Here is a 27,451-nt window from a genome sequence, read left to right as displayed (position 1 = left end):
CTTATGAACAAAATTTTAAATTTATAGTCTTAAATTTATAGTTGATTTGAGGTTTTTCATTGAAGTTTATTTTTTAACATATATATTTTTATCGCTAGGAAAATACACACATAATATATATATATATATATATATATAAAGAGACTTTTATTTATTAATTTTTTGTTTTTAATTATACATTTAATTTTTTTATGCAAAAAACTAAACAATTTTCCCCTCTGCAACGACTAAGGACACTTCGTTTTTATTTTTTTAATAAGGCGATCTGAATTGCACGACCAATACTGCAATTATTAGACCCTGTAGATTAGGGTGGAAGACACAGATGGGCATCCATGTGCCGCAAGCTGTGAACAAGAACCACGCATGTGCGCGTGAGAGAGAGGTACTACGCTTAATTAGTTCATAGGAGTTCACTAGTGGACTAGTGGAGATGCACTGGAACAAGAGGATCAGCATGTGCCGCTGATCTAGCGGAAGCACATATTGCAGTACATTAATTTATGACCCACTCACCAAATTTATGTAGACTCGCCGTAGCATCTCATCTCCGTCGCAGTGTTTATTTTTCAGACAGGGAATCACCGGTTAGCTTTTATTGCTCCTCGTCGTTACCTCGAATTTCCCGCCCATTTACCCCAGGAGCCCAGAGTGCCCACCTTTTTGTTTATAGCATGAATAAACGAAATGATATATTTTAAAAAATAATTTTTAAATAACACTTATATCTATACATATGTTTTTAGCGATTTAAAAAGGTAAGATTGAAAAAATAAATTACGATAAAAAAATCTCAAAATCAAATTTATTTTAAAAATAAAATTTAAATTTTAGCTAATAAACACCGGTGCAAATTTTTTTCAGAACAACCTCGTACTGGTAGCCCAGCAGTACCTGCTAGTGCTACGGCCAGTGAAATACCGCCTCCTCCGTCTCAAAATAACGAATTTATGTGTTTTTATAGATTTTTTGATTTTTCGTCTTATTTGAAATTTTTTTATGATTAATATTTTTATTGCTACTACATGATAAAACATAAATGGTACTTTACGTGTTACTAATTTTCTTTAATTTTTTAATAAAATTTTTAAATAAAATAAATGGTCAATCGTATTATATAAAACATGAATAGTACTGGTTGTTGATAATTTTTCACCTGCTCCCGCCGCCACCAACACGAGAACGGCGCCATAATGGGGAGCGGTGCCGGTGCGTGCCACGGCCGAGCGCACCCGACGTCGTCCACCGATTCACGCGTGCCGTGCATCATACTGGCCGGCGCAGCGCATCGGTTTCCCGCACTGGCGCGTCACATGCTGCAACCTCACCCCACTGCCCACCCATCTTAACCACTCGGCTCTCCTCACCGTGAATCTCGCGGTCCTCGTCTTCCTCCTCTATATAAACCGAGACCCGACCCAGCCAAGATCCACCACCACCACCGCACCACCAACCAACAATGGCGTCCTCCAAGATCCATGTCCTCCTCCTCGCCGTCCTCCTCCTCATCGCCATTGCCTTCCCCATGGTAAGCTTTCCCGGTTTCCCCTCTCTCTCTTGAACTGAATGCATCATGTCACCATGTGTGGATCTTGACATTTGTTGTTCCTCGTGGCGGCGGCGGCCGTAGGAGGTGGCCGGACACGGGCGCGGCGGCGGTGGCGGCGGGGTGGCCGGAGGGGGCAACCTGAAGCCGTGGGAGTGCTCGTCCAAGTGCGCGGGGCGGTGCTCCAACACGCAGTACAAGAAGGCGTGCCTGACGTTCTGCAACAAGTGCTGCGCCGCGTGCCTCTGCGTGCCCCCCGGCACCTACGGCAACAAGGGCGCCTGCCCCTGCTACAACAACTGGAAGACCAAGGAAGGAGGCCCCAAGTGCCCCTAGGCTCCCCATTTTTTTTTTTGTGTCACTGCCTCACTCACTGACACTCACTATTCAGCTCATCGTCATCATCATCATCACAAATCCCTTGATTAATTATTTGCTGGTGTTCACATATCTATCTAGTTACTACAGGTAGTAGTGCTAGATGGTGTGGGTTTATTGCTAGATCTGGCTTAATTATTTATTAATTTATCCTGCTCTAGTTGGGAGAATGTGTGTGTGTGTGTGAGTGAGGCTGAGGATGGAGAGGAGAGTGAGGATTTGTCAGGGTCAGAAAAGCTGGATCCCCTCTCCCCACCGGAGCGGACAGCGTCTTCGCTTCGGATGTAATAGTACTGAAGTGAGTAATCTTGCCAGGCTCACTTGGTGCTCACTCCGCATTGATAATTTTAGACAATGTTACCCTTATAGTCTTGTACTACTACTAGTATAATTTTCGTTGCCAATCTTTTGTTGCATGTTGCCTTGTTGGGCGGAACCTATTTGTTCTTCTCATTTCAGAGAGAGATCGAATCGCTGTCTGTTCTTTTGCTGAAATGATTCATACTCTGTCCGCCTGATTCCATCCAAGTATAACCTTGGGCATGGGTTTCAAAATAAACAGTACAGTAAAAACTTTGGGGCTGCCTGGGCCGACCAAATCAACGACTATGTTGGTCCGGGCTTTACTAAGAAATCGAGGTATTCCATACCACTCCAATCTGAGCAACTTTTGAGCTGGGCTGGCACAGTGCTGGGCCGTCTCTGTTCACCCTGGGCTCTGTTCACGTTGTGCTGCGAAACCAACTCATTGATGGCCCATCAGGTCGAGATAGAGGCACAATGAAAAAAAAAACTGGACTAAGGTCAACCAGCTAGCTATCGGTTAATTAACCATTCATCGGTTGAGTTATTAATTTGTACTGTTTAAATCGGTAAAAATAAGCATAATACAGTATATCTATTATTACATAGCCATCACAACATCAAGGAAATATATAGTGCAGTAATGTAATAAACAAACTGAGAAAAGGGGGAAGCTAGAAGACAATGGAATGGATCCTCTGCTGTAACTGTTGCCATTCAGCATTCCAGGCTCTCAACTAGAGATTGCAATAACCCATGTGAACTGTCACGTATGTAGACCGCCCTAATTTATCAGTTGTATCTAATCTGGCTTTCAATTTGGTGTAGTGGTCCTCACAAACTTTTGATTACAGTTTTTAACATAAGCTTTAGATCAGTTCCACCAAGTTTGAATTATGTTGCCAGAAAACGCCCTTCAGATTATATATGATGTCTCCGTTTTTTAAGACTCTTGTATGTTATATGGGCCGTCTCGACTGTCGACTTCTCTATTTTTCTAAAAAAAAATTCTTTGCTTAAATCTTATCCTCTGTTTTACATTTTAAGATTTGTCTAACCTTACTAATGTGTATATATATATATTTTTAAAAAACTTTGCTTAAATCTTATCATCTGTTTTTCCTATTTTCATATTTTAAGACTTTCTAACCTTACCATACGTCTATATCTACATTTATTATTGTTTATATAAATCTAGCTAATACTAAAATATTTTATATTATAAAACAGAGAGAAGTATCGTCGAGCAAATATGGCTATTAATTAGATCCAGCTGATGATGTATCCCTTCTTTCTATAAAGTTCATAAAGTTCATGCCCACTAAGTATACTTAATGTTAATTCTCTCTTCTCTAATAAAACCACCTCACCTCAGTCGTTTTTAGCCTTTGGATAATTAATCAAGAGCGTAAATTACATCTCTTCACATTACCTCAATCCACATCACCTCAATCGTTTTTAGCCTTTGAATAATTAATCAAGAGTGTAAATTACATCTCTTTCCTAAAAGGCATACCATACAACCCAATCATTTATAACTTATGGATAATTGATAAATGCACAAAAATATATAAACACATGAAAAAAAATCATACAGTAGGTAAGAAAAAATTTAGGACTCATATCTATTATATTATCACATAGTTCTCTCGCAGCAACGCGTGGGATATCTATTAGTATATAGAGCTGGAGAGGACTCAGCTCATCTGAGTTACTCAAGGCAAGGCAGGATGCAGAACATGATTACAGTTGCATGCATGTATTTGCTCCAAACACCATGAGAAAAATGAGACTTTGTGTTTCTAGAAAATGCTTCTCATATGCAACAATTGACCCTTAAAAAATCATTTCTAGACACGACTGGTGGTGGAGTGAATAAATAGCTTCGTGGCTTGTCTATGGAAGAAGGTAGAGTAGATGACACACTTTTCCCCAACGGTTCAGAAGTCACAACGATCGATTAAGATCAATTGCAGTCACAGATAAATAGTACCAGTCATAAATATTGCACAAAAATTCAATACTATCATAGTATCATAAACTCAATAATATCATCGACAGTTGGCAGTAAAAATGGCCACATCAGTATCTTGTAGCTAGGAAAATGTCTCATAAACTAAATTTTTTGAGAGCTAATGCTTGACATTTTAAAAGTTTGATGAAAATATTCATCGGTACCATATATTTAAATACGGTGGAAGTACTAGCCAGTAAGGCACAATGACATGTCCTACAATTCTATTTAAACCATTTACCTTCCCACCATCAAATTGATCAAAACTATATTTGGGATGGGGTGGGAAGGAATGGGATGAACACAATTTTAGGGGTGTTTGATTCAAAGATCCGTCAACCGAAACCATTCCTAATATAGAATATTACCTCAAGATCTGATTCATGCCTATGTATCAAAGGATCATGGACTAGGCATCCCACTTTCTCTCTCGCTAGCATGCATATCACACTTTTCATTCATATGAAAAAAACATTGACCATCTCATCTCTCATACTAAACAGTCTCATACTAAACAGATAGTTGTGACCATTCCATCCAAAAATAAGAATTAGCCTAGTCCATCCCATCTCGTTCTAGACCAAACACACACTAGATGTACAATATCTTTTAAAGTCCTATACATAAATTGGTTGAAAACTTTGGGATCCAATCTCTACGATGCTTGCTCTAAGTATTAATTAATTAATTGATGCTAGTTTCAAATACATAACCTAGCTAGAGGCAAACGTGCCACCCGGCCCACGTGTCATCAGCAGCGACGAGAATGGCAGGAGCAACACCACTACACATTTCCTTGTTTATCCCTTCCAATCGTCAACGGCTGCCGTCGACTGCGGATCGGGTCGGACTGACGAACTCGATCACACGCCAAAGAAGAGGAAGAGGCCAACATGAATGACCTAACTCCCGCCAAGCTAATCGCAAACAGTTTACGTTATTTCGCGCGCGATTCGAGGCATGCATCCTCAGTGATTCGTGGTCAACTGCACACTATTGTATTAATTGGCTCCAAACACGTAGCCATCCTCAGTGATTCGTTTGCCAAACGAAATATTTATAAAAAAAATAATTTGTAAATATAATTTTTATATACGTATTTTTAGCAATCTAAAAGACATGGTAAGAAAATAAGCTTTGATAAAAATCTAAAACTAATACTTAGATTTAAGACTAAAGATTTAAATTTTGACTTAATAAGTATAAAAACAAATGAAAGGATGATGTGCTAGATATGATCCGAATTATTATCTATAATATATTTGGATTATATTACTAATTTTCTACTACGTTTCTCCTAACCGTTTCCTACGTAGAGTGGGAGTAGGATTAGTTTCCTAATAGGATTTTGTCAGCCTTTTTCTATTAGGACTCTTTGATTTCCCCTTTATATATCCCTTGTAAGTTGCACGGAAAGGGCGCGACGGCCGGGTGTATTTCCCTGCTATTGTAATCATCACCTCATAGTGTTTATTGCCGGTTGATGCCCGTGGTTTTTTCCCGCAAGGGTTTTCCACGTTAAATTTGTTTCTCGGTTATGCGTCTATTTTCCTAACAAATGGTATCAGAGCCAAGATCCGATCTACCGGTGGCACAGTTCTTCGTCGTGTATCTAATACCTGTCGTGCACTCAAAGCAGTACAACAGCAAACAACAAAGCAATTGTATCGTCTTGAAGTGTGAAAAGGTTTTTTTTGGCGGAATTTTCTACGTGCACATCAGCCTTCGTATCAAGGAACTTCTTTTATTCTATCATATTTTTGATCTGCAATTTTTCTCGAAGTCTTTCACCAAATTAGACATTGAGAAGTTTGATGGCAAGATCAGTTTCAGCATATGTCAGGTTTTGATGAAAGTTTTCTTGCACAAGTTGGTGTTCGCAAGAAAAAACAATTGACCGATTGGAGTTTTTTGGTTGTTTATGTTTATCACTTTGATCAAATTTCACAGGAGATTTCAATACTTCGTTTCGCTATTCTGTTGGGTTCTCCCAATTTATACCAACAACTTTAGGATTTGATCCTACGGCGAGTTTTGAAGTATTACTCAATGCTCTTGTTTTGATCGCGTGATTCCAGAGGAACTGCTATGAGCACATGACCAATTTTTCATGAGGTTTATCAGGAGATTCAAGTACTTCGCTTTGGTTCGCATCTCTGTTGGGTTCTACCAATTTATACCAACGGATTTAGGGTTTTATTTCCCATTGCGAGTGTGAAGTATGGTTCACTGCTCCTGTTCTAAACAAGCGAGGTTCTCGTTGTCCTCAAGTTTGATTTGTTCTTAGTATAGTCCAAAAGACTATTTGTCGCAAGGTGATTTTATCTACATGAGGTTTCTGGTGATTTATGATTTTTATGCTACAAGGGAATTCGTCTCAAGGTGGAGATTGTTAGAGATATGATCCGAATTATTATCTATAATGTATTTGGATTATATTACTAGTTTTTTACTAGGTTTCTCCTAACCGTTTCCTACTTGATTAGTTTTCTAATAGAATTTTGTTAGCCTTTTTTTATTAGAACTCTTTGATTTTCTCTTATATATATCCCTTGTAAGCTGCACGGGAAGGGCGCGATGGCCCGGTGTATTCCCCTGCTATTGTAATCATCACCTCACAGTGGTTATTGCCCGGTTGGCGTCCGTGGTTTTTTCTCGCAAGAGTTTTTCACGTTAAATCTGTGTTTATCGGTTATGCGTCTATTTTGCTAATAGATACCGACAAGGCTACTAACTTCGATCCAGATACTAATCAGGTCTGACTTCTGCACGCAGCTTCGATCGATCGTCGGTGGCGAGAAGATCGATCGAGAGTAGTACCAAATGCAATGCATTTCGGGAGTCAAATCCGCCTAGAAAAAAAATACCAGCAGGTGTTGTCAGGCCCAAATGCTGAAAATCACAGCACACTGAGATACCATTTTCATTCATTTGATACGAAAGAAAATATTTTTGTTCTTTACTCCCTAGTTAGTTTACAAATTGCCCCTAGGAGTGTAGCTGTGTAGGTAAGCAGATTGTTCGGCCGATCAAATAGTGTGGGCAATTGGAGATATTTTTAAAAACAAAAAAAATGATGTGTATAATATCAAATTTTCTCGTTTGAAATTTTTTCCACCGGACACTCTCTCGTATTTCAATCGATGATGTCGTTGATTTTTTAATATACATTTGGTGATTCATCTTATTCAACAAACTTTATTATCATATATTTTATTGTGATTAGATTTATTACTAAATATATCATAATTAGAACTCATATTTCTATGTAGTTATACAAAATTTTTAAATAAAACAGAACGATCAAACGTGCCACAGGAAGGTCAACGGTGTCTGCCATATGGATCATTTTAGTACGGAGTATTTGGCATTCCCTGTTTCCAAGGAAGCTTCATCTCTGCTGCTGCTATTCGTACGTGCTCTCGACGTGCCAGCACGTGCCGTGCGTTATTCGCGGGCTATATATACGTGCGGCAAGGCAGAAGCACAGTGACAGACCGTGCAAACTGCGCAAGCGGCAAGCTAGCAGTAGCAGCGTGACCGGATTGCTTGGTTGGAACTGCACTAGCTGGCGAGGCTATGGCGGCGGCTCGCCGGGGAAGAAGCAGTGCAAGCGGCGTCGTACTCCTGTCGTGCCTGGTGGTGGCGCTGCTGACGGAGTCCTTCCCGGCCGCCGAGGCCGCGGGGACGACGTACTACGTCGGCGACGCCGGCGGGTGGGGCCGCAACCTCGATTGGTGGCTCGCCGGGAAGACCTTCTACGCCGGCGACGTGCTCGGTAAACCTCATCTACTCCGGATTACATGCCAGTGACACCTGCTGCATGTTAGTATGACTGATGATCTCATTCTGTGACGCATGTCTAGTGTTCAAGTACAACAGGGAGTACCACGACGTGGCGGTGGTCGGCGGCAAGGGGTACCGGCGGTGCAAGGTGCCGAGGAGCACGGTGGTGCTGCGCAGCGGGTACGACCAGGTGACGCTCCGGCGGGGCAACAACTACTTCATCTGCGGCATGCCGGCCCACTGCGACGCCGGCATGAAGCTCGCCGTCAAGGCGTTCTAGCCTAGCTACTTCACTTGCTCGAGAGATATGCCCCGCTGTGCTCGGAAATCGGCTCGATTTTCTGCGTTGCAAACAGAAACAGAGCGTGTGATGTGTGGAGTTGATCTGCTTTTGGTTTGTTTGTGAGGAGCAGTAGTAGCTTTTAGCTTTTGTGCTCAGATGTCCTGTCCTCGTATCGTCGGTAAACCCGTCGGCTAATGTCTCCTCGTCGTGTTATCAACGACTGAAGTGAAGTTTGAATATAAACTGTGATGGAAGTTTGGGATGAAAAAGGTCATGTAAATACTCGACCGATCACGTTCCGACAAAGTGTTGCATTTTCCGAATCTTTTCATTTCTAGTTTGATTTGCATTATAGTCAATACTAAATAGTTAAATTGGTAATGTAGTTAATCCCTACTAATCGAGCATTGTTTTCGTATTTCAATCCCATAAAAGTGACGGCTTGTCCCGTTTGGCTCCCAAGCCTGGAAGGGTTGGGCGTTTAGCTGCAGCCCAAAATTTTAGTGTAGTATTGCTAATTTTACTCGATTCCCAAGGTCTGACTGCAACTAGAACAGATCCTACTACTGTCGCCGTGTCATACATGAGTTGAGTGGAGAAAACTTGTGATTTTAAACTTGATTTGATCTTCGTATCATTCATGCTAATTGGGCTAATACCTACCAGTGCCGTGTGTGGACAGATAAGCGAATGAAAAACATGGAATTGTGACATGCTTTGCCTGAATAAATTCAAAATATTTGACAATGTGATTCTAAATCCATTTCTACTCATCAAACTCATTCCTTTTTAATTTATCCGATTGAAAGGAGCTAAATGGCGTACAATAGTAATTTGTACCTTGCAGTCAACCATAATGCATACTGCCCATCCTCTCGGAGTTGACTTCCTTAGTAAAAAAAAACAGTTTAAACCTCGTGCCAGATAGGCACACTTGCAAAGTGTAGACAGGCACGGTGATCGGTGGAAACAGGAGAAATAAGATGAAACTTCTCTGAACTCTACCAAAGTCATTTGTACACGGAGAAGAACATGTCAGATCTGAGGGGGCAACAGTGGTTTAAGGAAAATGGTTGAGGCACATACGAGTACATAGAGGCTATCATGCACCCCTCTGTTCGATTCTGCTTATAAATATAAGCCAAAATTTAAAATTTTGATATTAAATTTGAAGTTGATTTTAGAGTTTTTTATCATAGTTTATTTTTTCAGTCTTAGCTTTTAAATCTCTAAGAACACGTATGTAAATGTTTTATCACAAATTATTTTTTATTTGCAAATATACCGTTTGGCTTTTTCTATGAAAAAACCAAAGAACATCCACTTGAATTCTTAAATTTAGAATATAAACTCTACAAAGTTTTGAGTTCTAACATTCTCCAATGAGAAAACACAAATTGTCAGGCAGAATGAACTTCTTTTCCAATCCACCCAATACGATAGATAAGAAAACAAAAACAGGAATGACTTTGATCATGTGCATGGGAATTACCAACACAACTATAAGAGCAGGAAGTAGAGGCCAGCATAGTATTCTCAGATTGAAGGATTCAAAGCAGAGCATGCTGACTGAACTTCAGAAGGACCAATTCAAAGACAAACATGCAAATGCAACATTAGCAAACATACCCAGTACAAAGCGACGGGAAGAAGCCAGCAAAACAAAATAAACTACTGCTCTGAAATTGGTCGTCAAAGCAATTAAACCTTGCCATGTTTTTGCAAATGGTACTGCAATGGCACAATTCCACTGCCATATAAATAACAGCAGGATTGAAGATACGATTCCTAAAAAGGCACATAGGCTGCATATCTTGTGTATCACCTTTGAATCACAGATCTCAGGCATGTCCGCGGAGTGGTCAGTTGGGCTTTTCGGCTGCTTTGGAGATTGTGGAACCTGTATGCAGAGTTGTTTCTCTGTTCTTGCACCTCTTATACATGGACTTCATGTATGACGTCTCACGTCTGTGTTTCATTTCTTCCATACTTGTACAGGTTGCTTGACTGCTGGTGCCCCTGCATTACATTCGGTCGCATTGCTGAGATTGTGGACAGAGGCCCATCATGTAAGCGTTTTACTTATTACTCGGCTTGTGCTTTGGTTTGAGCATAAAAATCATAAATCTTCCATGCTGACTATCCCTGTTTTTCCAGCATGCTGCATGCATGGAACCTTGTATGTGTTGCTAGGGACAATAGGCTGTCAATGCTTGTATTCTTGTACCAAACGATCCTCAATGAGGGCACAATACAACTTGCAACAGTCGCCCTGCTTTGACTGCTGTGTCCACTTTTTCTGTGAAAGTTGTGCACTATGCCAGGAGTACAGGGAGCTTGAAAAACGCGGCTTCAACATGGCCAAAGGTATCCCAATCCCTCTGAATACTTACTGAAAGAACACAAAAACGTGAAAAAAAATGTGGATATTAACAAAGACACATTCATGACAAAATAGGAACTTAACCATTATGTTTTGCAGGATGGGAAGGTAGCAACAAGATGGTAGGGTGTGTGCAAGGCATGAAACCACCAGGAAAGCAAAGAATGTGCTTTTAGGACATAAGCTCCACATTTTCTGTGTGTGATAATTGGCATTTTTTCTTCAATGGCTTTCTATTTGTCTTCATTTCCTAATATTTTAATTTTTGCAAAAAGGAAAAGAAAAAATTTTGTGTGTGTGAAGACTGGCTTTCTTTTCAATGTCTTTATTTCAATCCTCTTGTTACATGTCCCTCAAGAATTAAGAAGGAAGATAAGCATATGCATGACCTTTGCTACACATTTGGTTCAAAAATTGTTATTTTTCCTTTACATGTAAAATATGAGATCTGCTTCCGTCCAACAAAAAAGTACCTCGAGGTTACGGTACATCGTGGTACCAAATCATTTCTGATCGTTGGATATAATAGTGCACATTCTACCCAGCTAGATCCAATGGTGAGAAACGATTTGGTACCTTAAGGTACCGGTACCTCGAGGTACTTTTTGTTAGACCGGAGCAAATCTCGTAAAATATAGCATACTTCCTTTGGGAAACTTAATATTCATCTATTTTCTAGAGTTAACACAGATCCCTGTCACCCATGCACACACCCACTCACCACCACCACCAAATAGCAACTTTTTCGTTTTCTATTTAAACAATTGTATCAAAACACAACCTATTTTGGAGTTGCGTTTACGTTCCAAAATCAACAGGCAAAATATATATTCTGTGATATGTGAATGAGCATCAGGAGTTGTAAATTGCATTGCAGCCAATCTCTGGCCATGCACTGGACCGCTGGCATAGGCAAATAAAAATTCAAACGTGAAAATATACAAACAAAAATGAAACAATCTACCAACAAATGTTGCATTAAAATGGAGCGGGTGGCAAAACATGATAGTGTAAAAAGCTGTGACATATATACAAGTTCATAATTGAATGCGCAAAAGCAAAAGGAGATAGTTCAACTATTACCAAAAAATATCCTAATAAACAACAATCCAAGGTGTAAAAGGAACGAGCAGATGAATTCACCTTATTGCGTCCTCAGTGAAGATCCAATTCTGAGGTAGACGACTAGCGTGCAAAAGACAATTGCCATTGTGTTGAAAGACCAACGATCCTGATGTGCTTAGTTTGAGATCTGTGCTGCTTCTGAACTGCTCATCTTTCAAACTGCTTTCTCCATCTGACAAAGACCAACTCCACATGAGCATTTCACTTGCAGAATTTGTAGAATCTTCGATCTTATTACATAAAGTACATCATTAATTTCGTTCATCAGTCCTTTGCACCAGTCTTCTCAAACCAGAATTCCATATAATCATTCATGTTGATACAGAAATGGTCCATTGTTCGAGTCTGCCAAAATACCAAACTATCCTGTGGCATTATGCAGTTCTCCACTCCAAGGTCCTTAAACATCTATAGGTCATGAACTCAAAGAACAACCTTCCGTTGGACCTTGCGACAGATGCCTAATGCTTCCATAGAAATGCCACCCCCATCTCGTCCATTCAGTAATCACTTTGATCCATTGTGAAACACCAAAGTGCTGAATGCTCTTAAAACAAATCAATTCAATAAGCTTATCTTGCAACAATAGAGATGAGAACTTGAAAAGAGTCACAAACAAAACTCTGCACAAACTCATCAGTGGTTATCATCATTGAACAACACCTTGTAAAACTTCCTCCTCTCCTCCCTCTTCTCAGCACTATCCAACCGCGCCGCTGCCTCATCGTCCTCCTCCTCCTCCTCCTCCTCCTCCTCCTTTATCTCAATCTCACCTCTCCTCCTCTTCTTCTCCAAATTCGCGGCACGTCGCCGCTGATTATACTCATGCAGCCCCTCCTGCATCAGCTCCCCGAGCCTATCCTTCGCCGCTACCACCGGGTCCTTCTCCTTCAGCTCCGATCCCTCGTAACCTTCCCGGAGCACCACCGTGTGTATCTTGTACCTGTTCGAGACGTAGAAGAGGCATGGGTGCCGGAGCAGCATCCGGGCCATGTCCTCCGCCAAACCAAACTCCCTCCTGAAGTGCTCCAGCTTCAAAACCGACATCTTTTTCCACAGCGTCAGCGAGAGGAGCTCGTGCACCACCGCCACTGCTCGCTTCTCGGCGTCGGCGTCTGTGCCAATCACTGCCCATTTCTCCGAGTACGGCGAGATGTATGGCGTCGAATTGAACTCCTCCATCTTGGCATGCGACTTGGTCCAGGAGGGCGGCAACGAGCAGGTGAACTGCGGGGCCGAGTTGCTCGCGGAGGCGGCCGCTTCGACAGATGAGACGGCGAGGGAAGGGACCCACCGGAGCAGCTCCAGCTCGGCGGCGTTGCGGCGGTGCGGGTAGGGGTTGGCGAGGCGGAAGAGGTCGGTGCGACCGGGGAGGATGCGGAGGAGGTAGTCGTCGGGCAGGCCGAGCGGGCCCCGCAGCGCGGCGAGCTTGGACACCTGCAGGCGGCGGCCACGGGAGAGCATGAGCACGCGCGCGAGGCGGTCGGCCATCGCCGGCTCGGACGCGGCGACGGCGGCCTCCTCGGCGTCGACGAGCGCGGCCATCCGCTTGGTGAACCCGAAGCAGGGCTCCTCCCCGCCGCCGTCGGAGAGGTCGAAGCAGGACGGGTACTTGCGGAGCCAGTTGCCGGCGCGGCCGAGGAGGTCGAGCGTCTTGAAGCGGGACTGGAGGAGGCGGACGGGCGCGGAGCGGGACGGGAAGCGGAGGAGGAGGCGCTTGATCTGGTTGTTCACGATCCAGCGGCGGTTCCGGCGGAGCGCGGCCTCAAGCGCGGGGTCCTTCGGGGAGGACCACCGTGCCATGCTGCGCTGCTGCTGCGGCGGCGGCGGCGTCGGCGATGACGGCAGGAAGGTGCCGTGCGTGACCGTGTGAGGTGTCCGTGCGTGGACGGCTGAGATTTGCCCTGTGATAATGGGCTTCACACAAAAAATGGGCCCTGCATATTTCGGTGATGGGCCTGTTAACTTTTTTACTATAAATACGATGAGACTTTTTTTTTTCGTTGGCCAAATGTTTGAGCGACACTCGTGGGCTGCGTTTGGCAATCCGCATAAGTTATCTTATCCTTATCCTTATCATTTTTCGCGCGTACGTTTCTCGAACTGCTAAATGATATATTTTTAAAAAAATTTTCTATATAAAAGTTGTTTAAAAAAATCATATTAGTCTATTTCATATTTTTTTAATAATTAATAATTAATTAATCATGTATTAATTTATTGCTACGTTTTTCACATCGGGTAAGTTAACAACTTACCCTCCTCGCCATCAAACGCGGCCATGATTATGATATATGGAAATGTCTGAATTAATGACGGTGGATCAGAATATCAAATAATCGAACCTTAATCTTATAAGTGTCAGAAAAATCAAATCCCTCTTCTTTTTACATAACCAGATATCAACTTGCGCTCTAGCTTTCACAAGAAAACTACTATGAGTCAACTTGCGCGGTTAGATTCAAGCCAATTGATATCAAAGATTATGATGACATGTGTAATCGTGGCTCGCGGTATACTCATTGGCTATCAAAGCAGCTCGAAGTGATGCTAAGGCAATGGCAAATTACCTCCTGATTGCCTTCACGGACTCTGCAAGAAGCTAGATCTTGGGACTCGACAGTGAATATATTGATTCATGGCTAGAGCTTCTTGATCTGTTCGTTGGTAACTTTAAATGTACTTATAAACTTCTCGACACGAAGAGCCTCTTTGAATCATAGCAATGAAAAAATAGAGAAATAGTAAATATATAGTATTCTGACAGGAATGTAAATGTAAAACAGAGGATTGCAAAACACAGGAAAAAGTAGGAATGACCGTTTGATTGGACCACAGGAAAACACAGGAATTTGAGGAGAGAGATAGACTCAAAGGATTTTTTTTCCATGAGATTTAACCTCTTGTTAAATTTTCTCCAAAACTTGTATAGGAAGATGTATTCTATAGGAATTTCATATGATTCATTCCTTTGATTCAAAGAGTTTTGTGGAAAAAATTTCTATAGGAATGAAATTCTCTAAAATTACTATGAAATTCTTTTAAATCAAAGGGGGCTAAGTATGATCTCCGCCAAGTCCAACGGAAGATAGGGGAGTCACTACGAAGTTATTTATGACGTTTCTCGGAGGTACGACATAGGATCCTAGAAATCAAAGATGACATCGTTACTGCAGCATTCAGCAAGAGAGTCAGGGATGAACATTTGATTGCCAAGAGGATGAGTCAACTAATGTCAAGAAAATGTTTAACATGGCAAATTTAATTATATGATGCGCCAGCCGATGCAGTTGTAGCCTTCAGCGAAGAACGGTGCAATGGTAAACAAAAGCCATGATCAAAGGACAATGATAAGGTCAGTAAAGATTCCGACGATCATACTTTGCTTCACGATCAACTGAGGCAGCCTTTAGTTTGCAAAAAGTTTTGACAAAAATATCTCATCAAATCTTTGGACACACATTTAAAGTATTAAACGCAGTCTAATTACAAAACAAATTTCAGATTCCACTTGGAAACCGCGAGACGGATCTTTTGAGTTTAATTAATCCGTCATTGGCACATGTTGGTTACTGTAGCACTTATAACTAATCACGTCCTAATTAGGCTCAAAAGATTGTCTTACGATTCCCTCTGTAACTGTGTAATTAGTTTTAATGCTCATATATATTTAATGCTTCATTTAGATGTTTAAAAATTCGATGTGATGTTTTTGGGAAAAGTTTCTAGTAACTATTTAAAAACCTAGGGCTCGTTCGCAACCACCTCTGACAACAAGTCACATCGGCGCACGTAAAATGAAGAAGGTTATTAGCACATGATTAATTGAGTATTAGCTTTTAAAAACTTAAAAAATAGATTAATCTGAATTGTTTAAACAATTTTCATATAATTGATTTTTTTAAAAATACATCGTTTAGTAGTTCAGAAAGTGTGCACGTAGAAAAATATACTTCCTCTGTCCCTAAATATTTGATGCCGTTGACTTTTTGATATATGTTTGACCATTCGTTTTATTCAATTTTTTTATAAAATATGTAAAACTATATATATGCATAAAAGTATATTTAACAATAAATGAAATGATATAAAAATAATTAATAATTATGTAAATTTTTTTAATAAGACGAATAGTCAAACATATATAAAAATATATAAAAGTTTCTCATGGTTCACCTGAGAATGCGCCCCTAGTTAGTTGCACTGAGAGAGCATGGAAGCTCTCAATATCCACGCACCAACGATTATAAGTTTATAACAAAGTGATGAATGGTGTGTGTCCTTACCAACCCAATGCCTGTCATGCAGCAAGGGACGTTACATGCAGAAGCATTTTGTCGAAGAGCAAAGCAAAAGCATCCAGTCAAGTGGAGAGGAGTGACGACTCAAGTAAAGGAAAGGAGAAAGCTAATGGTGATGGATCTAATCCAACTGGTTTCCAATGCCCATAAGGTGAGTTGAAGTATATCTTCGGTGGACCAGAAGCTTATGAGTCTAAGATAAAGCAGAAACTAACCACTTAAGAAAGCAATGTTACGTCTATTAATGTCCCTCAATATTTACGTTGGTCTGAGGTATCTTTTATCCTAACCGAGTGGCCCACCTAGAGTGATATCCCCTTGAACTAGCTCTAATTGTCAACAATATCAAACTCAAACAAGTCCTAGTGGATGGAGGAAGCGTCCTCTATATTTTTTGCCAAGACATTGGATGACATGAGAATTTCACGCTATGAGTTGAGACAGCACTGCTCCATTTCATAGGGAAATCTTTGGATTGTCGTTAACACCACTTGAAGATCTCATTGCATAATACCTTCAAAGACAAGGACAATTGCAACATTGAAAATGCAAGATTCGAGGTGAAAGACTGTGAAACGAGAATCATGTTATCCTAGTAAGACATGGGTTGCCTAAATTCATGACAATTCTGGATTACACTTATGTAATGATGATGATGCTAGGGGCACGTGGTGTAATAGCTTTGAAAAATGATATCAAACAAGTCTTCTCCTGTAACAAGGAAAGTTGTGAAATAGCTCAGTCATGCAAGGCATCGGTCAAGCGAGAAAAGATTCGGCTAGCTTCAACTTCATCCCAAGAAGGAGATATACCTGTAGTGAAATCTTCCAAGTCGGGAGTTAGAGATAAAAGAATATACCCCCTAAACCTGCCGATCAAAATAAAACTACTCTAATTTGGGACAAGGCTCGATATTGAATAGGAAATCACGCTTATCACTTTCCTCTAGGCAAATAAGGACATCTTTGCATTAAAACCATTTGATGTGCCTAGGGCATTAAGGGAGGTGATTAAGAACTCTCTTAATATTAACCCTGATGCCAAGCCTATCAAGCAGCAACTTTAAAGCTTGTCTAAGATAGAAAGAACATGATCAAGGAGTTGACCAAATATTTAGGACTAGGTTCATTAAGAGCAAGGCTAATAATATAGCCAACAGGCTGGCTATAAGACTTCTTATAGTCAGCTCTTAGTCCACCCATATACTAATTAGCTCTTCATCATTGATGCAGGACTCACATATCACTCTCACAGAGTTTTTTGGTTCTTGTGTCTGAGCTGGCTACAATCATACAACCCACTTATACTCTCTCTCATCCCCTCTCTCCTCCACATGAGAATTTAGCTAGCTTATAACCTGCTATTATACTTGCTCTAAAAAGGTATACTGTCCGGATTGGCTAGCAAACCTAGATCTGGTTCAAAAGAAGAACAAACATTGGTGTTTGTGTGTTGACTATACAAACTTAAACAAGGCAAGTCCTAAAGATATGTTTAGTTTCCCATGTGTTGATGAAGTTATTAATCGAACTAATGGGTATAAATTGCTTAGTTTTTTTATTGCTACTCGGGATATCATCATATCATTTCAAAGGAGTCAAATCAACTCAAAACTTCGTCCATTACGACCTTCAAAGCACATTGATATATCACCATGCCATTTGGATTAATGAATGCTAGAGCTGCATATTAGCGCACAATACAGTGGCGCCTTCGATCACAAATTGGATGTAACATGGTGGCGTGTGTAAATGATATACTGTGATCAAGTCAAAGCTAATAGGTGATCTAAGTGCTGACCTAGATAAGAACTTTCAAAATCTTCGGTGTTTCAGATGAAATTGAATCCAAATAGGTGTGTGTTTGGTGTTTCTTCGGGAAATTTGCTTGGCTTCATTATGTCGCACAAAAGAAAGACAAGATGCTGGGATTTGAATCCTGGTGGTTCAACCGCCACATTTCCAGCTCATTGAGTTTCTTAATCCGATAATTCCATCCGATGACATTTAAAAAAGCATTTGAGTATATTTAACATAAACATTAGATTCGAATCTGTTGGGTTACGACTCAAATACCATTGATTTCCCCTTATATATATCCCTTGTAAGCTGCACGGGAAGGGTACGACGGCCCGGTGTATTCCCCTGCTATTATAATCATCAGCTCATAGTGGTTATTGCTGGTTGACGCCCGTGGTTTTTTCTCACAAGGGTTTCCACGTCAAATCTGCTTCTCGGTTATACGTCTATTTCCCTAACAAGTGGTATCAGAGCTAAGATCCGATCTACCGGTTTGTAGCGTTCTTCGTCGAGTGTCTACGGCCGGCGGCAGCGTTCGTCCTTGACGTGAGCGGCAATACAGATTGCATGTATTTGTTCTGTCGGGGCGTCCTCACGCTCGTCCACTCCCTATCCTGCACGCATGCACACTACAGCAAAGGCGAGGAGCAGCAAATAAAAAGTACAGCAACAAGCAGCATCGCTGGTTTTTTTTCTCCTACCTGGCTTCAAGTTTCTTGGAGATTTGCCACTTCATCCACACACCAACATATTAGGAAGTTTTTTCTCTGTTCAACCTATCATATTTTTGATTTGCAAATTCTTCTCGAAGTCTTTCACCAAATTAGACATTGAGAAGTTTGATGGCATGATTAGTTTCAGCATATGACAGGTTCTTATGAGAGTTTTCTTGTGCAAGCTGGTGTTTGGAAGAGAAAAACAATTCATCGAGAAGATTTTCGTTCCCGTTTATCACTTTGATCAAATTTCCCAAGAGATTTCAATACTTCGTTTCGCTGTTCTGTTGGGTTCCCCCAATTTATACCAACAGCTTTAGGATTTGATCCTATGGCGAGTTTTGAAGTATTATTCAATGCTCTTATTTTGATCGCGTGATTCCAGAGGAACTGCTATGAGCACATGACCAATTTTTCATGAGGTTTATCAGGAGATTCAAGTACTTCGTTTTGGTTCGTATCTCTGTTGGGTTCTACCAATTTATACCAACAGATTTAGGGTTTTATTCCCATTGCGAGTTTGAAGTATGGCTCACTGCTCCTGTTCAAAACAAGCGAGTTTCTCGTTGTCCTCATGTTTGGTTCGTGCTTACCATAGTCCAAAAGACTATTTGCCGCAAGGGGATTTTATCTATATGAGGTTTCTGGTGATTTCAATTTTTATGCTATAAGGGAATTCGTCTTAAGATGGAGATGGTTAGAGATATGATCCGAATTATTATCTGTAATATATTTGGATTATATTACTAGTTTCCTACTAGGTTTCTTATAACCGTTTCCTACTAGGAGTAGGAGTATGATTAGTTTCCTAATAAGATTATGCAATCCTTTTCCTATTAGGACTGCTTGATTTCCCCTTATATATATCCCTTGTAAGCTGCACGGGAAGGATGCGACGGCCCGGTGTATTTCCCTGCTATTGTAATCATCACCTCATAGTAGTTATTGCTGGTTGGCGCCTATGGTTTTTCCCGCAAGGATTTTCACATTAAATCTGTTTCTCGGTTATACGTTTATTTTCCTAACAGATTCATTGTGGCACTGTTCTTTTTAGAAGAATGGACACATTAGCTTTCGAAACATAGTGCCCCTGTTCTTTCGAAAGAATGGATGAACATGGGCGTTTTCGTCTCACTAAAAAAAACAGGGGCACTTTTGAGCTCCGAAATGGCGGGATTTATAAAAAAAACCCTATATTTGTATTTATTATGAATCTTTTTAATATATTTTTAGTTTGACAACAATTAATTTATTTGTTTCTACTATCGAGTAATTATCACAATCATTCAGTTGTTTAGCATAAAAACATATCTAAGTATTGAAAAAGGGCGTGTTCAATTACCAAAAATTTTTGGCATGCATGTTAATCGGATATACGGTAACATATTTGAAGTATTAAATATAGTATAATTACAAAACAAATTACATATTTCGCCAGGAAACCACGAGACAAATATTTTGAGTCTAATTAATCCTAATTAGCACACGTGTGTTACTGTAGCACTTATGGCTAATCATGGACTAATTAGGCTCAAAAGATTTGTCTCATGATTTCTCCCATAACTATGCAATTAGTTTTTTTTTCATCTATGTTTAATGCTCTATTTATATGTCTAAATATTCGATGTGATATGAGAAAAATTTTTGGGAACTAAACAGGGCAAAAATCCGCAAAGTGTCTAAACTGAGCACGTTACGTAACACTAACCCCAAACCCACAACAAGCTTTTTTGCATTCAAATGATCCATACATGTTGCGGTTCACTAGTATTTTACCGGTCTAATTGTATGGATGATCTTTGAGCAGAACCAAACCGTCAATGTTGCGGTTCTGTCTCTTTTTTATTTCAACTAGTTCGATTCAATGTTTTTACTATCGAAAATGCTATATACACGACCTATAAAGTTTTTCGCTATATACACGACCTATAAAGTCTGACTGTCGTACGACTGTCGACGGTGATGTCATATGTGTATAAGGCTTATAGCAGGGTCGTATGTAGGGGCGGTACTAGGCCTAAGGCAGCTATGGCTGGAGCCCTAGGCCTAGATCCATAATCCCTTCAAAATTATACAAAATTAACATATAAATTTTAAAAATCAGTTAATACTACGTTAGCTTAGCCCTACTATTTAAAATTTTCTACTTCTGCCCCTGGTCGTATGTATAGGAGAATTGTTTTACTATGATCACAGTAACTGGATGACTCTTGGATAGCAGCTATCTCTAGCACCGCCGTAGTAATGATCCATGAATCCAACCGAAGTTTGTCAACACTAAAGCCTTGTTTAAAAATAACAAATTTTTTGGATTATATAATTTATGTGAGAACTACTACATCCGTCTCAATATAACTATATTTATGGATTTCCGTATCCAACGTTTGACGGTTCGTCTTATTTAAAAATTTTATGATTTTATTTTTCAAAAATAGTCACATATAAAATATTATTCATATTTTATCATCTAATGACAATAAAAATACAAATCATAATTTTTAAATAAAACGGATAATCAAACGTTGAACATCATAATTTTTTTCAAATAAAATGGATAATCAAATGTTAAACTTAAATAGTAAATAATACATATATTATGGGATGGATGGAGTATTTGAAAATATAAATGACTAAGTTAATTTATAAACATTCAAAATCTTACTTTAGAAGTCTAAAAACGTATTGACAAAAATCCAGGCAACGTCTCCGTCGGACGTAGCCGAAGGCAACCAGATGCGAGAGAGTCCAGCGGGTACCACCCGCCCAATGGCCGATGCGATGAAGAGGTTGTTTGTGGATCCTCCAAACTTTGTTTTTTTTTTTGCCCGTCACAATTGAATGTTTGCCGCTCATTAGAAGTATTAAATATAGACGGTTAATAAAACTCATCACATATTCTGGATTATTTTACGAGACGAATCTATTGAGCCTAATTAATACATGATTAGCAAATATGATGCTATAGTAAAAAATTACTAATCATGGGTTAATTAGGCTTAAAAAATTTATCTAATTAAATAGTTTTTATTTATACAATTAGTTTTGTTATCAGTCTATATTTAATACTTCTAATTAACGTCAAACGTCCGATGTTACAAGTAACTTAAAAAAAGTCGCTAGATCCAAACAGCCACGAATTCTGATGCGGGAGAGCAGCCGGCGAGCGAAGGCCCGACATATAGGGCTTGGTTGTGGAGCTTCTCCCGGCTATAGTTTTTTATAAAAACTATTTCTGTCAGAAGTTGTTCCAAACGATCCACAGCTTTTGAGAATTTATAGTTACAGATTTTGGAAAATGAATAGAGAAAAAACTAAGTTTAGGAGTTTTTTTTAGATTCTCAAAAACCGACTAATAATAAGCAGGTACTTCTCACGTTCTAAAAACTCCCCAGACAACCTCTTAGTCTGCTCCTCCCCGTGTAATAATCCGGCTAGCCCCTGCAGCCTGCAGATAAATAAGTGTTGTAGAGCCAGCTACTAGTATAGGAGAGTGTGCCCGTAGGCACAAGTACGTAATAGGGCAGGTACAGTAGCAGACAATATAATCAGCTATAAATATATTTTTAAGATAAGAGAGGAGAGGGAAAAGCATCGGACTATAGATTTGTAACCAGCTGCAGTATAGATTCTAAAATATAATGTGTGTATAACAGATGAAAAATGATAATATATGTTTTATATATAGCTATTATATGAATTGATTATTAAATTGACTATAGATAATTTGGAGCAAGTTCGTAGTGGACTACCGGGGGTTGCTGTCCTCACCCTATTCGGCTTTTTTTAAAGCCAAACAACTTAGTTATAGATGAAAAATAATTCATTGATAAAATATTTATATATGTATTTTTAGGGATTTAAAATTTAAGACTGAAAAATATTTTTTTATAAAAAACCCTAAAATAAGCTTGAAATTGAAGATTAAAAGTTTTAATTTTAAATTATAAATATAAGAAAACGGAAACATAGTGTACCCCAGGTGACTTCATTCAGTGCTGACAGACTGACTCGCTTTGCGTCAAAATGACCACAAGTGCAGCACCTGTGCCGCGGTGGTCCACGCACGGAAGAAGTACAGTACGTATACTCTGGAGTACACCGTAGCCGCATGTATGCTAGGGTGGACTGACGGCCTCGCTCTCCACGAGTAGATTCGCATCAAAACACTCTGGTGCCAAGCAAACGTTGTACTAGTACGAGTAGCTGTACGAGACGAGTAGTTATATTTTTCTCTGTCTACACAAGGCTACAGGGTAGAGGAAAAAAGAAAGATAAATGAGAACAAAAAGGCAGGTGCTTCCAGCCTTTCACCGTCTGACCGTCATCACCAGTTCACCACAGCAACAAAACCAACCAAACTGCGAGAACCACGCATAGAACGGTTGGAAACCAGGAAACGAATCGCCTTCACTGCAATGCACCATTCGTCATTGCATATTTGCATCCGGGCATCCCTGTCTTTTCTCATTTTTCTTTCTTATGTTTATAAACTATATTTTAAATTTTAAATTTTGAGTTAATTTTAAGGTATTCTATCATAGTTTATTTTCAATAATAATTTTTAGATAACTGTATATAAAAAAATTATTTATAAATTATTTTCGTTTGATTACAACCCAAACTATCACTGGCTAAGAGATTCTGCCGCCCGGGCATGCACGCGAGAAACTGACATTATGCCACTTCTAAAAAAAAATGGCATCCGCCAAAATGTTACTCCACGAATAACACATTTAAAATGTCACTCCAAATCGTTGCACACCATTTATTTTGTCATTTTCTCTTATCCAAACGTTTTCACTGATTTTTCTTAGCCAAATGGACGAAATGTTACCCCTACGTCATTCCGCAGAGTGATATTTTGGCGGACACCCGTTTTAAAAAGTGGCATAATGTCCCATTTCTCCACGCACGCACGCTGCACGCGTCGCGCATCATCTACGAACTCCGGCACACGCATCGCGACGCGCACGCAGGAGGCGACCGGCACGCGTGCCCCCGCGACGCGTTCGCCTCTCTCTCTCTCTCTCTGCCTCTGGGCTGGGCTCCGTGGCCAGGCCAGGCACCGCCTGCATGTGCATGCATGCACGATGCACCATCGGCCGGGTGCCCCTGTGCGTGTAGGGTCCTGCTGCTGTCGTCATTTCCGCAGTAATTGCGCGCTCTGGCCACGCCACCTCTTCGCGCGAAAAGGGGGGAAGCAAATGCGGTGCCAGCAGCGCTGCCTCTGCCAGTCTGCCTGCCTAGCTGCCTGCCTGCACTGGCGATCTCTCTCGCACGCAGCAGCAGCAGCAGACGGGCGCGTGCCTGGCTCGTACTGCAACCGCGCTTCATCAGCCCGTCGCATGCGCCACACATTTCCCGTAACTTGATCTACACTACCCACTAGCTGGCCGTGCAGTAGGAGTAGCGTCCCGTGCCGTGCAGCGCAGTGTGCTGCAGCCTGCAGGAGAGAGGGGGTCACGGCTTGATAGCGAAAAGAGAACGATGCCCACTTTCCCCTTTCTAAGAGCATCTTCGGGGATATCTAAAATTAATTTCTGAAATTAAATTTTACAAATTAAACTAGAAAGTACTACCTCCGTCTTAAATAAGCTCATTTTCAGTTTTTTGATACAATATTTTGACTCTTCATCTTATTTAAAATTTTATTATGATTAATATTATTATTCTTACTAGATAAAATATGAATAGTACTTTATGCGTGACTAATTTTTTTTAAATTTTTATACAAGTTTTTCAAATAAGACGAATAGTTAAACGTTGGACATGGAAAAAAAATGATGTTGCTATGGGACAGAGGTAGTATGTATGTAACATGTTACCAAATACATTTCCAATATTTACTTTATGCCTAAAATTACCTTAATTGTATCTTAAATTTAGAGAAAAATATAGGTTCCTAATACACGTTATTCATTTTTATATTTCTGTTGGAGAAGTGTGTAATTTTTATGCTTAATATTTTTTAGATGAACTCAATATAATTTTTTTAATAGCAAAATATTAGCGTTCTCTTGGAGATGATCTAACTCCACGTTTTTTTAACTAACGTAGCCAATTTTAGTTTTCATGTATTTCTATGGTAAATAAATGATAAACTAAGCTTAGACGTATATGCAGAAAAATAGAGTGAATAGACAGCCAAGCAACTAAGAGTTGGGTAATTTAGAATTTTGGTATAAACCCAACACTATTTACTAAAATGCGGGTTACCAAAGGTTAGATGCTGCATAGTTAAGCTGTTTTCTTTTAGTTGATGAAATATTATCTAATTTTTAATAGCTATTTAATATAGTATAAACGATATTACTGCTACCAAATTAAAAAAATATGATGAACTTCTGTATATATAAACTTTTTATAAAAATATAGCATTTGGAAGACGGGAAGTGTACATGCAAAACTCAAATAATAATATGACAAAAAAAACACAACCTTAGTTACAATCAAACAGGTCCGAAGATGATATGATAGAATATGAATGCTTATGGATGAATAATTAATTAACCACTATCTATTTCTATCTCTGTTCTAAAATAAGATAATATCTATTATAACAACATGTCTCTTATACTTACTTACGCGGTTAGATTTATGGTTTTACCTCTACCTTGATTCTTTAAATTATAAAACCCTATAATAAATAGTTGTGAGCTTGCTAGTTATTTTGGACATCACTATCCTCTGGCTCGCTCGTTGTCATCGTGTCCTCGAGCTCGCTCACTTCTAGCTGACGCAACCCTTATCTTACCAGATGGCACAGCCGCTACCACCCTCAAGCTCATCGTGATTAAACTTGCATAGGTGATTATAAAAGTAATTTGTCATCCAAATATAAGATCCCTTTGATTCAAAGGAAATTCATACGAATTTTACGGGATTTCATTCATATAGAAACTTTTTCTACAAAGTCCTTTGAATTAAAGAAATGAACCATATGAAATTCCTGTGTAATGTCTCTTCCCATATAAGTTTAGAAGGAAATTTTAACAAGAGCCGTATCTCATGAAAAAAAATCCTTTGAGTCTATCTCTCCTCAAATTCATGTGTTATTCCTGTGGTCCAATCAAACAGGTATTTCTACGTTTTTAATGTGCTTTGCAATCCTCTATTTTACACTTACATTCATATCAGAATTCTAGGTTTTCTTATTCCTCCGTTTTTTCATTCCTGTGATTTAAATGGGCCCTAATTATGTAAGATCTTATTATAAAGATTTAATTATTATAAACACAATAGTGTAATTGGACCGTATATCGGATGGGTAATTTAAGAGAATATTTTATTTGAAGTATAGATGATTCTAATTTGTTTGATGAACTAGTGGTATATTTTAATAGAGTAATGTCATGGAGAGCTCTATGTCGATCACTATGCGTCTCCAGCTAAGTTAGATTTTACGTTTATTTATCCATCCATTAATTTTCTTTTCTTGATCCGACACGGTCATTAACGTGGCCTTGCGTACATCGGATAATCTTTGCATCATAGTCTAGTCTAGATATATGATGTATATTTATCCAATAAATCTTTACCATTAAAAATAATATCTCTATATAATCTAATGGTTAATATATTATTCAAATGTGTAGGCTTGATATCTAAGGTATATGTGTGCAGCAACGCATGCTTCTTTAGAACCATAGTTTTATCTTGCATATATAGTTTAGATTTTCTAAACGAACATGGAATCCAGTATAGATTGCACGATCAATAATTAGATTTAGTTCACAAAATGATTTTTCTTTTTTCATATTACGTTTAACGTTTGATCGGATATCGGAAAAGATTTTCGGTCACTAATAAAAAAACGAATTTTTGAAAAAACGAATTTTGTAGCTCGTCTGAAAAGCACAAGACGAATCTTTTGAGACTAAGTCATCATTAGCACATATGGGTCACTGTAGCACTTATGGTTAATCATGAACTAATTAGGCTCAAAAGATTTGTCTCACAATTTTCCCTAACTGTGCAATAGTTTTTTTCATGTATATTCAATGCTCTATTTAGCTGTCCAAAGATTCGATGTGATATTTTTGGAAAAAAAATTTAGGAACATTATTTGCTTTACTTTTATATAACACATGTGGACGGTATGATCTAGATATATCCTAATCTATTTTTCTTTTTTTCCCAATTAGATATTCTAAAATGGATATGGACCGGACTGCATGATCAATAATTATATTTATTTGCTTTCTTTTATATAACAAATCTAGACTATATGATTTAGATATATCATGATCTAACGGTATTGATTTTTTTCTTCGATTAACGTGGAAATTTTTAGATTTTCTAAAACGGATATGAACTCTGAAAGAGTAAATCAAGGCCTAGAGGGGTAGGATGAATAGGCGATTAAAATTAAATTTAAAATCGGAAGCTAAAACATTGAAAAGTTCCGGTCAGAAACCTTCAGAAGTTCCGGTCAAAGCTTTGGAACTTTCGGCCTTCCGAAGTTTTAGTGATCTTCGAAACTTCTGACAGCATTAGATCTAGACCAACAAAAGAGTAGATCCAGCTATCCAAAACACAAACTAGCGAGCTAACTTCAAGCTTTGCACAAAGTGCAACTAGAGTACGCGTGACAATCAAAAGCAAAGCTCAAAGCACAAGTTAGAGAAATTTCTCCATAAGTATACATGGATACTTTTTACAGAAGTTCCAATCCTTTAGTGGATTGTATTCTCCTTTGAGGAGATCAACTTGAGCCAGGTTTTTACAACCCTTTCCTCGGGGTTGCACTTATGTACTCCTCTCACTCGATGTGTCTCTTTTCTTGCAGAGGTGAGACCCAACCTTTAAAACTTTTCT

At 39.4% G+C, this 27,451-nt stretch overlaps 3 protein-coding genes across 3 annotated transcripts; 2 read left to right on the top strand and 1 right to left on the bottom strand.

The window, feature by feature from the left end:
* Positions 1–1,415: 1,415 nt before the first annotated feature.
* Positions 1,416–2,290, top strand: LOC102715395 (gibberellin-regulated protein 5-like). The gene is made up of 2 exons (XM_006655926.3): positions 1,416–1,528; positions 1,631–2,290. Exons 1-2 carry the CDS (start codon positions 1,460–1,462, stop codon positions 1,880–1,882), a joined length of 321 nt encoding a protein of 106 aa, XP_006655989.1. The 5' UTR covers positions 1,416–1,459; the 3' UTR covers positions 1,883–2,290.
* A 5,464-nt stretch (positions 2,291–7,754) lies between these two features.
* Positions 7,755–8,569, top strand: LOC102702479 (basic blue protein-like). The gene is made up of 2 exons (XM_006656803.2): positions 7,755–8,019; positions 8,108–8,569. Exons 1-2 carry the CDS (start codon positions 7,821–7,823, stop codon positions 8,305–8,307), a joined length of 399 nt encoding a protein of 132 aa, XP_006656866.1. The 5' UTR covers positions 7,755–7,820; the 3' UTR covers positions 8,308–8,569.
* Positions 8,570–9,786: 1,217 nt separating this feature from the next.
* Positions 9,787–13,684, bottom strand: LOC102715118 (protein WHAT'S THIS FACTOR 1 homolog, chloroplastic). Its single transcript, XM_006655925.3, has 2 exons — positions 11,837–13,684; positions 9,787–10,702 (listed from the first exon to the last, which is right to left on the bottom strand). Exon 1 carries the CDS (start codon positions 13,619–13,621, stop codon positions 12,455–12,457), a length of 1,167 nt encoding a protein of 388 aa, XP_006655988.2. The 5' UTR covers positions 13,622–13,684; the 3' UTR covers positions 9,787–10,702; positions 11,837–12,454.
* Between the last annotated feature and the right edge of the window lie 13,767 nt (positions 13,685–27,451).

This window comes from Oryza brachyantha, chromosome 6 (genome assembly GCF_000231095.2).
Source record: "Oryza brachyantha chromosome 6, ObraRS2, whole genome shotgun sequence".
In the NCBI taxonomy this organism is placed as follows: domain Eukaryota; kingdom Viridiplantae; phylum Streptophyta; class Magnoliopsida; order Poales; family Poaceae; genus Oryza; species Oryza brachyantha.
Note: the sequence above shows the minus strand (reverse complement) of the source record. Positions and strands in the feature narration are given on the sequence as shown.

Excerpts from the sequence above, each read along its gene's own strand:
- LOC102702479 (XM_006656803.2), top strand. The coding sequence starts at position 7,821 with ATGGCGGCGGCTCGCCGGGGAAGAAGCAGTGCAAGCGGCGTCGTACTC. Across the intron at positions 8,020-8,107 it reads CTACGCCGGCGACGTGCTCG|TGTTCAAGTACAACAGGGAG; the intron begins GTAAACCTCATC and ends ACGCATGTCTAG.
- LOC102715118 (XM_006655925.3), bottom strand. The coding sequence starts at position 13,621 with ATGGCACGGTGGTCCTCCCCGAAGGACCCCGCGCTTGAGGCCGCGCTC.
- LOC102715395 (XM_006655926.3), top strand. The coding sequence starts at position 1,460 with ATGGCGTCCTCCAAGATCCATGTCCTCCTCCTCGCCGTCCTCCTCCTC. Across the intron at positions 1,529-1,630 it reads TCGCCATTGCCTTCCCCATG|GAGGTGGCCGGACACGGGCG; the intron begins GTAAGCTTTCCC and ends CGGCGGCCGTAG.